The sequence below is a fragment of the Otolemur garnettii genome, unplaced genomic scaffold (assembly GCF_000181295.1).
Source record: "Otolemur garnettii isolate 467f Iridium unplaced genomic scaffold, OtoGar3 scaffold00009, whole genome shotgun sequence".
NCBI lineage: Eukaryota > Metazoa > Chordata > Mammalia > Primates > Galagidae > Otolemur > Otolemur garnettii.
Window position 1 is genome coordinate 7,697,081 of NW_003852404.1, and position 10,586 is coordinate 7,707,666.

The 10,586-nt window shown below is 51.2% G+C and overlaps 1 protein-coding gene across 1 annotated transcript in view; it reads left to right on the forward strand.

Annotated features, from left to right (window-relative positions):
• Positions 1-10,586, forward strand: part of SPATA21 (spermatogenesis associated 21) — a 36,855-nt gene that overhangs the window by 16,636 nt on the left and 9,633 nt on the right. The window contains 3 exon segments of the mRNA XM_003783870.2: positions 4,163-4,638; positions 5,040-5,128; positions 8,172-8,309. Coding sequence (XP_003783918.1) covers positions 4,163-4,638; positions 5,040-5,128; positions 8,172-8,309 — 703 coding nt within the window.

A 10,586-nucleotide genomic window follows, 5' to 3' on the forward strand; every position in this document is an offset into this window, starting at 1 on the left:
GTGGCTCAAGGGAGTAGGGCACCGACCTCATATGCCAGAGGTGGTGGGTTCAAACCCAGCCCTGGCCAAAAAAAAAAAAAGGCTTGAATGACAAAAAGTGAGCCACTCACAGAAAAGGGGACAAGAGTGTTCTAGGCAGTGTCAGCAGCAACGTTAAGTCACTGGGCAAGACCAAACCCAACAGGAAGGTCCAAGTGGGGAGATGGGGCAGAGAAAAGATTAGTGAGGGTTTCGAAGGCCAGGGTGAGGGTTTTGGCATAGATTTTAAGTCTAAGCTAAGCCATTGAAGAGTTGTAGGCAAGAATGAGAGAGAATCTGATGTGAGCTGGAAACACGGATATAGCGGCAGAGAACTTGGGGGTGAGCCAGGGAGGAGACTGTGGAAGTGTTGTACCACTAGATGGCGGTGGGACTTGGACCAGGGTGGTAGCAGCAGCGGGGGAGAAAGTGCACAGGGATTCTGGAGGTGGTACCCGCAGGACTTGCCGGTGGGCTCCCTGGGGGGAGAGGCAGGTTAGAGAAAGAAGAATTTTTAAAAAATACAAGAAAATAACCCATGTGGCAAGGATGTGGAGAAATTGGAACCTTTGTGCACTCACTGCTAGTAGAAATACAAATGGTATAACCACTGTGGCAAATAGTAGGGTGGTTCTTCAATAAATTAAAATTAGATCAGTTATGAGGGCTCGCGCTTATAATCCTGATGCTCTGGGGGGCTGAGGCAGGAGGATCAAACTCCTTGAACCCAGGAGTTTGAGACCCACTTGAACAAGAGCAAGACCCCATCTCCTCAAAAAATAGAAAAAATTAGCCAGGCCTGGAGGCGGGCCTGTAGTCCTAGCTACTTGGGAGGCTGAGGCAGGAGGATCACTTGAGCCTAGGAGTTTGAGGTTGCTGTGAACTAGGCTGGTGCCACTAGCCTGGGCAACAGAGTGAAATGCTATCTCCAAAAATAAATAAATAAATAAATAAAATAAAATCTCATTGTAAAGTTACCCTATAATGCAGCAATTGCATTTCTGGGTCTCTACCCCAAGGATTTGAAAGCAGGTTCTCAAAGAGATGTTTGTACACTCATGTGCATAGCACTTACTCACAATAGCTAAAACATGGAAGCAACCCAAGTGTCATTGACAGAAGAATGGATAAACAAAATGCAGTCCATACATACAACAGTATATTATTCAGCCTTAAGAAGAAAGAAAGTTCTTGGCTTGGCGCCTGTGGCTCAAGCAGCTAAGGCACCAGCCATATACACCTGAGCTGGCAGGTTTGAATCCAGCCCAGGACGCCAAACAACAATGATGGATGCAACCAAAAAATAGTCGGGCGTTGTGGCGGGCACCTGTAGTCCCAGCTACTTGGGAGGCGGAGGCAGCAGAATCGCTTGAGCCCAAGAGTTGAAGGTTGCTATGAGCTGTGATGCCATAGCATTCCATCTAGGGTGAAGCTTGAGGCTCTGTCTCAAAAAAAAAAAAAAAAGAAAGAAAAAGAAAATTGTGATGTATGCTACAATATGGATGAGCCTTGAGGACATTATGTTAAGTGAAATAAGCCCATCATAGAAAGACAAAGTGATTCCACTTCTCGGAGGTACTTAGTCAAATTCATAGAGACAGGAAGTGGCAATGGTGGTTACCAGGAGCTGGAGGTGTGGTAAGGGGGCAGGGGTGTTGTTTAGCATAAATTTATTTTTTACAATTTATTTAGCAGGCCCAAGCCAGGTTTGAACCTGCCAGCCCTGCTACATGGGGCTGGTGCTCTAACCACAGAGCAACGGGCGGCTCCCCTGGGGGGTTTGTTTAATGGGTATGAAGTTTCAGTTTTACAAGATGGAAAAAGAGCTATGGAGAGACTCAGCGGCAATGGGTGCACATGCTGCGGGTATTTAATGCCACTGATCTGTACACTTAAAAATGATAAAGAGGGGCGCGACGCCCATAGTACAGTGGTTACGGCGCCAGCCACATATACTAAGGCTGGCAGGTTCGAACCCAGCCCGGGCCAAATAAACAATGACAACTGCAACAAAAAATAGCCAGGCATTGTGAGGGGTGCTTATAGTCCCAGCTACACGGGAGGCTGAGGCCAGAGAATCGCTTAAGCCGAAGAGTTTGAGGTTTCTGTGAGCTGTGACGCTAGAGCACTCTTATTGAGGGTGACATAGTGAGACTCTGTCTCAAAAAAAAAAAAAGATAGGGCAGCACCTGTGGCTCAAAGGAGTAGGGTGCTGGCCCCATATACCGGAGGTGGCAGGTTCAAACCCAGCCCCAGCCAAAAGCTGCAAAAAAAAAAAAAAAAAAGATAAAGATGATAACTGTTATATGTATTTTACCACAATAAAAAAAAAGTTGGAAAAGAAAAAAAGGATTCTAGGCTGGGCGCAGTGGTTCATGCCTATAATCCTAGCACTCTGGGAGGCCGAGGCAGGTGGATTGCTTGAGCTCAAGGATTTGAGACCAGCCTGACCAAAACTAAGACCCCTATCTCTACTGAAAATAGAAAATCTGAGGCAAGAGGATCTCTTGCGCCCAAAAGTTTGAGCTTGCTGGGAGCTATGATGCCACAGCAATCTACTCAGGGTGACAACTTGAGACTCTGTCAAAAAAAAAAGGATTCTAGGTCTGGGTCCTGAGGACAGGTGGTGTCATTACCTGAGACGGTGACTTGGGGAGGCAGCAGTAGAAGGCCTTCTGCTCTTGTCCTGTTCTAGACACCCAAGGACATCAAGGAGAATGTCTGGTGTTAGAAAGGACAAAGAAATGTGGAGAAAGTGGGGTCATGGGAAGGAGGACGACATTTGGGTGGGAGGTGTGGGGGGTGGCTACGGATCAGGGAGCAGAGTGAAGACAAATCCTGGGGTCTCCCCAGCAAGAGTGAGGAGGACCCCTGGAAGCAGACCAGGGAGTGGCCAGGGAGGTGGGTGTCTAGAGCATTTCCAGAAGGACAGAGTGGTCATCTGCGTCTAAAGCTGCCGAGGGGTCAGCTCAGATGAGGGCAGAGATCTGACCATGGCTTTGGGCCTTGGGCTGAACAGTTTTGGGGATTGGAGGACAGAAGCCTGATGGGGGATTGGAGGGCCGTGAACTCAGAGAACAACCGACTCTTTCAAGGAATTTTTTTTTTTTTAAGACAGAATCTCACTCTGTTACCCAGGCAACAGAGTGCAGTGGCATCATCATAGCTTACTGGGCTCAAATCACCAACTCCTGGGCTTCAGATTTCCTCCTGCCTCAGCCTCCCAAGTAGCTGGGACTACAGGTGCACTCTACCTTGCCCAGCTCATTTTTCTTTTTCTTTTTTATTTTTTTTTGCAGTTTTTGGCAGGGGCTGGGTTTGAACCCACCACCTCCAGCATATAGGGCTGGTGTCCCACTCCTTTGAGCCATAGGCGCCACCCTAATTTTTCTATTTTTAGTAGAGATGGGGCCTTGCTTTTGCTCAGGCTGATCTCAAACTCCTGGGCTCAAGTGATCCTCCCACCTTGGCCTCCCAGAATGCTAGGATTACAGGCCTGAGCCACCGCATCCGGCCTCTTTCAAGGAATTTTGTGATAAAAAAGGAATAGAGACCTGAGATGGTAGCTGGAGGGGGGTCTGGTGTCAGGAAGGTTTGCTTTTGTTTTTGTTTTGTTTTGAAAGAAGGAAGTTAATATATTGATGGAGAAAGTATACCTGATGCTTTAGGAAAAGAGAGTGTGTGGCAAGTGCAGTCTTTGATTGGGAGAATCTAGGCCTGGCCTGGTCACAGGCAGGCTGAGGACAGCCCGTCCTTCTGATGGGAGCACACAGGTGCAGGAGGTGGCTGGGTTTGCTGAATGAATGAAAGGAGTTTATTGAGTGCCTGCTGCGTGCTGGTTGCTGGGTAAACGTGGATAAAAGGGGCAGACAACACACATGGAGCTTACCGTTTTACCTCCTGTTCTGGAGGTCAAACAAGGAGTAGCTCACTTAAGACTGCAGAGCTGGGAGGTGCCAGGTCCAGGGTGGGAGAGGACATGGGGTGGGAGCCCAGAGGGATGTGTGTGAGATTTGGGGTATATCCTTCAAGGGCTCAGAGAGCAGGGAGCAGTTTGAGGATCCGTGGAGAGTGGGTGGCAGGGAGAAGCTCTATGGGAGCCAGGCCAGCTGCAGGCCTCCAGGATGCCTTCCCCTGTTCCCAGGAGGTGAGGGATGCTGGAGAGAGGCGGGAACTGGACTGTGTGCAGAGGCAGCTTCAGGAGCCTCTGGTGGATGCAGGGACTCAGAACCTTGGCAGCCTCCGGCAGGGCTTCATGAAGTGCTTGCTGGAGGTAGAGGAGGCAGAGACCACCCATCGGAAGACCTCAAAGGCCCGGGCGTCGTCATCCCGCAAGTCGCCCAGGACCCTGATCCCTGTGCCCACTGCAGTCCCTCTCAGCAACTCAGCCCCATGCCTGCCGTTGACCCTGCCTCAGACCCCCTCTTCATCTCCTGCCACTGCTCCACCATGGGACTGGCCACCAGCCCCAGGGCCAGTCTCTGTCCCTGTGGGAGCCCCTGTCCCAGCCTTAGTGCCTGGCCCAGTACTGCCAGTCCCCGTCCTGGACCTGGGCTGGAGAAGGACAGAATTCTTGTACCAGAGCAGCGAGAAGAATCTGAGCTACTACGCCAAGGCACGGTAGGAGCCACCACCCGCTCACCCACCCACCTCTGAAAGGCTCCCCAAGGCCAGGGCCTTGACCTAGACGCTGGTCCCTGGCACTGCTCCTGCCTGTTCCTTTCTGTGTGTGTCTCTCTCCTCTCTCCTCACTCTGGCCCTCTCCATTTGTCTCAGCTCTGTCTTCTGTATCGCCCTGTCTCTGTCCCCTTTCTCATTTCTGACCCCTTTTCTCCTTCTGACTCCCTCTGAAGGGGTCTCTCCTCCTCTAGTCCCCCTCTGCTCTGCCTGCCTTCCTCTCTCTGTCACTCTCTTTTCCTGTCTTCTAAATCTTCTCCTGGCCCTCCCCAGCTATCAGTGACAGCCTTGGGCAGGGAAGAGTGGCTGGATATTGTCCTGGGCCTGGGTTCTGTCCTCTGCAGGCAGGAGCTGGAAGAGCACAGCCTCCGAAAGGTGTATCAGAACTGGGAGGAGAGACCCGAGGAACATCTCACCCTGCAACAGGAGGAAGGTGAGGGCAGGGAGTCCCTCTCAGGCAGAACCCTCAGTCCTGTGGGATGTGCAGTGCATGGCGGGTGGGGTATTGTGTAGATCAGCAGCTGCAGTGACCATCACAGCCTTGCAATTGGCCTGAGGGGACAGTGCAGGGAAGGAGGTTGAGCCACGCCACTGGGTGAGGGAGCCAGAGTTGGTGCTGTGTCCTCTGCCTCGAGGTCCAGTTCCAGAGCTGCCTCTCTGAGAGAATGATGGGAGCCCTACAAAGGGCTTTAAGTTTTGTTTCTGCCTCCCTCAACCCAAGCCCACACTCTATTGGTCTTCTTTAGAGCAGCCTGGATGGGAGACAGGGCTCTAGGACTCCTTTCCAGACAGCCCCTCACCGGGTTTAACAAGGCCACCACCCTGGACATGTCCCCATTCCCACCACATCCCACCTCTGCCAAAAAGTTAAAAAGTTCTGAACACCCACCCTGGGTGAGGAGCTGTGCTCTTTTCTCTGTTGTCCTGGGGCTAGGGCTAGCCCTGTGATCTTACTACTCATGTTGTCCTGGCCCTATTTTTTTTTTTTTTTTTTTTTTTTTGCAGTTTTTAGCTGGGGCTGGGTTTGAACCCACCACTCCTGGCATATGGGGCCGGCGCCCTACCCCATTGAGCCACAGGTGCCACCTGTCCTGGCCCTAGAAGACTAGGGATGTGTCCTTCCACTCCCATTCCTCCCAACCTTCTTGGTCACGGCAGCCCCTTCCCCTGCTTTCCCTGGGTCCTCTCACTGGCCCCCTGTGACTCACCCTTGAAGTTCCCTCCTTTTAGCATTAACCCCCCCCACCCCCAGCCACTGTCCTGTACACAGCACTGTCCCGCCTGCTTCAGCAGGTCACTGACATGCCACTTCGACTTAAAACTCAGGAAAGGGCTGACAGCCTTGCTCCTACGGGACTTAAAGGTCCAGGGATTGGCTTGGTGCCTGTAGCTCAGTGGCTAGGGTGCTGGGGGCTGGTGCGTTCGAACCTGGTCCTGGCTTGCCAAACAACAATTACAACTACAATACAAAAAAATAGCCGGGCGTTGTGGTGGGTGTCTGTAGTCCCAGCAACTTGGGAGGTTGAGGCAAGAGAATCTTTTAAACCCAAGAGTTTGAGGTTGCTGTGAGCTGTGACACCATAGCACTCTACCAACGGTGACATAGAGAGACTGTCTCAAAAAAAAAAAAAATTTAAACTTCCAGGCCTTTTGAGGGACCACATCTGCTTGAGGGTTCTGGATTTTTTGGTTCCTTTTGGGATATGCCTGCCTATGGCAGGTCTCCACTCGCCCCAACCCTAATCCTAGGCCTACATCTTCTCCAGAGTGCAGCGCTGTTGGTCAGAGGCTTATAGACTTACAGAGTCTATTGTGCACCAGGTGCTGAATTAGTACCACAGCTCTAAGAGGGTGTACTGTTGTTACGCCATCATACAGATACAGAAATAGAGGCTCAGAGAACTGCAGTGGCTTGCCCATGGCAACCATCCTCGTCAGCTCATGCTGCCATAGCAAAGGACTCCAGGCTGGGTGGCTGAAACAATAGACATTTATTTTCCCACAGTTCTGGAGGCTGGAGTCCAAGTTCAAGGTGTCAGCAGGGTTGGTTTCTCCTGAAGCCTCTCTCTTTGGCTCACAGATGGCCACCTTCCTACTGAGTCCTCACGTGGTCTTTCTTCTGTGCACGTGCATCTCTGGTGTCCCTTTGTGTGTCCAAATTTCCTTTCTAAGGACACCAGTCAGATTGGATTAGGGCCCACCCTAATGGCCTCACTTTAACCTAATCACCTCTCAAAAGGCCCTATCTCCAAAAACAATCACATTCTGAGTTACCGGGGCTCAGGGCTTCAACAGAAGAATTTGGGGGACACAAACCAGCACCCCTGCTTTGTGGTAGAGCCAGTCGCTAAGTTCTGTTGAGGTTGCTGTGGCTGAAAAACCAGACACCACACGTTATGATTAGTATGCAGCTTTTATACCAGTGGGCACTATTCTGGGACTTTCTTGCCATCCTTCCTGTCCTTTGCTCTGGTCCAGACAACTGAAGATATCCCAGAAGCTGTGTCCATCTGGATAAGTGACTATAGACACCAAGGTCCAGGGCATGGACTTAGTCTCAAAGGCCTGTCTGGAGCCAGGCATGGTAGCACCTGCCTGTAGCCCCAGCTAGTCAGGAGGCCGAGGCAGGAGGATTGCTTGAGCCCAGGAGTTCAAATCCCGCCTGGGCAACATAGTGAAACCCCCACCTCCAAGAAAGATGTTTCTGGCCACCTAATCTGTAAGCCTTAGTTTCCCCATCTTTACAAAGGGACTAAGCATTCTACTCTTACGAGGATATCTTGAGGATTAAATGAGAACGTGGCTCCCACCTGTAAACCTAGCACTCAGGGAGGCAGAGTCAGGTGGATCACTTGAGCTCATGAGTTTTAGACCAACCTCAGCAAGAGTGAGACTCTGTCTCTACTAAAAATAGAAGAATATGCCGGGCATCGTGGCGGGCACCTATAGTCCCAACTACTTGGGAGGCTGAGGCAAGAGGATCAGTTAAGCCCAGGAGTTTGCTGTCAGCTGTGATGACGCCACAGCACTCTAGCCTGGGCAGCAGACTGGGACTCTGTCTCAAAAATAAATAAATAGGGCGGCGCCTGTGGCTCAAAGGAGTAGGGCGCCAGCCCCGTATGCTGGAGGTGGTGAGTTCAAACCCAGCTCCGGCCAAAAACTGCAAATAAATAAATAAGTAAATAAGAACAAGGCTATAAAAAGTCTAGCCCAGTGCTTGGCACTTAGTAGGGTGTCCTAAAGTGGGTGTGCTTCTGGTGCCAGGCGGAGGCCACTAGTTAGCTTAGCTCTTGCCTCCCAGTCAAACCCTTGGACTGGATGGAGAGTGAGATGAGTCAAGAGGACCATGTGCCTTTGCTTTCACTCTTGAATGATCTTTGCCCCTCCGATGGTGGGCAGGAGGAAAGTTGGGGAAATGGGATGAATGTGGGGGGCAAGAATGCCCCCACCCCCACCTAACCCCGGCCTCCCCTCAGCCTTCCGCAGCTATTTTGAGATCTTCAATGGCCCTGGCGAGGTGGACGCGCAGAGCCTGAAGAACATCCTGTTCCACGTGGGCTTCTCCCTGACGCCGGACCAGGTGAAGGCTGCCCTGATGAGTGCTGATGTCGATGGTGAGCAGGGGTGAGGAGACGGGGCTCACTCAGAGCCCAGGCAGCTCTGGCTTCTCTGGCGCAGAACCTGTGCAGTCTCATGGGGCTCTGGGCTCGGAGAGTCCTGTGCTTCATCTAATGCTCTGTCATCACGGTCTAGAAATTCCTAATAGTCTTATCAAGGGAGCCCTGTCCTGCATTTCCATTTTGTGCTGAGTCCCGCACATTATGTAATTGGTCCCGACTCCAGGAGTTTACGCCCCCTGAATGTTTACTCAGTGCCAGCTCTGGGGACCCAGAGGTGACAAAGATCTACCTCCTGACTCCAAGGTGTGAGTGATCTCAGAGATTCCCTTCCCTGCAGGCTCTCACATGTGCTCCAGCTCTGCCATGATTCATTCATTAAACCAGCTGTATGACCTTTGGCAAGTCACTGAAGCTCAGTCAGCCTCAATTTCTCCAGCTGTAAAGTGGAGCTGATAATAGTACCTATCTCACCAGGCTGCTACGGAGATATAATGAGGCTGGGCACAGCGGCTCACACCTGTAATCCTAGCACTCTGGGAGGCTGCAGTTCAAGACCAGCCTGAGTAAGAGCAAGATCCTGAGACCCTGTGTCTATTAAAAATAGAAAAACCAGCTGGGCGCTGTGGCAGGTTCCTATAGTCCCAGCTACTCAGGAGGCGGAGGCAGGAGGATCGCTTGAGCCCAAGTGTGTGAGGTTGCTGTGAGCTATGACGCCAGGGCATTCTGCTCAGAGCAACAGAGTGAAACTCTGCCTTAAAATAAATACATAAATAAATAGATGAAATGAGATAATCCAGGCAACATCACTGAGCACAGCACCTCACAGACTGTGCCCAGGAGATGTTAACTGCCAACACAGAAGCACAGTTTAAAGTGGCTTAGGAGGCCAGGCGTGATGTCTCATGCCTGTAATCCTAGCACTCTGGGAGGCTAAGGTGGGTGGATTACCTGAATTCATGAGTTCAAGACCAGCCTGAGCCAGAGTGAGACCCCCCGCCCCCCATCTTTAAAAATAGCCAGGTGTTGGCAGTGCCCATAGCTCAGTGGTTAGGGTGCTGGCCACATACACTGGGGCTGATGGGTTTGAGCCTGGCCTGGACCTGCTAAACGATGACAACTGCAACAACAACCACAAAAAATAGCCGGGCATTGTGGTGGGCACCTGTAGTCCCAGCTACTTGGGAGGTTGAGGCAAGGGAATCCCTTCCAGTGGTTCTCAACCTTCCTAATGCTGCAGCCCTTTAATACAGTTCCTGTGGGTCGCGACCCACAGGTTGAGAACCTCTGGAAGCCCACTAGCTTGAGGTTGCTGTAAACTGTGATGCCACGACACTACCCAGGGCAACTCTATCTCAAAAAAAAAAAAAAACCACAGATGGAAAAATTAGCCTGGCATTGTGGTGGGTACCTGTAGTCCCAGATATATACAGGACACTGAGGCAACAGGATCACTTAAGCCTAAGAATTTGAGATTGTTGTGAGCTATGTATGGTGCCACATCACTCTACCTAGAAGACTCTGTCAATAAATAAATAAAGTGGCTTGGGAGAAGGGCTCAGGAAGGCTTCCTGGAGGAGGTAGGTGATGGCTGAGCCAAGTTGTGAAAGATTAAGCAGGAGGGAGGAGGCAGGCAGGAAAAGGAGACGGAAGAACGGTGTTTCTGGTGGCAGATACAGCCTGTACGAAGGGAAGAGAGTGCAGGGTGAGGGGAATCTCATGGGGGTTGCTGTGGCTGGATGCAGCGAAGGATATGGGGTTTGAGAACAGTGGACCTGTGCAGGGCCTGGGCTCCTGACCACCAGGTGTCATGACTCTGTTCCCTCCATCCCTACACAAGTCAGGAATTGACCCCAGCTCTGCCCGGTGTGGCCCTGAGTAAGAGCTTTCTTATCTCTGTACTTCAGGTCTCATGTGGGATATAGGGATAAGAGTACTCAGCATTGGCTGGGTGCCCACAGCTCAGTGGTCAGGGCGCCAGCCACATGCACTGGGGCTGGTAGGTTTGAATTCAGCCAGGGCCTGCTAAAACAAAAACAAAAAAATAGCTGGGCTTTGTGGCGGGTGCCTGTAGTCTGAGCTACGAGGGAGGCTGAGGCAAGAGGATCACTTGAGCCCAAGGGTTTGAGGTTGCTATGAGCTATGAGGCCACGGCACTCTACCACCGAGGGTGACAAAATGAGACTCTGTCTCAATTTAAAAAAAAAAAAAAAAAAAAAAGAGTATTTAGCATCAGGGCCAGGTGTGGTGGCTTACGCGTGTAATCTCAGCACT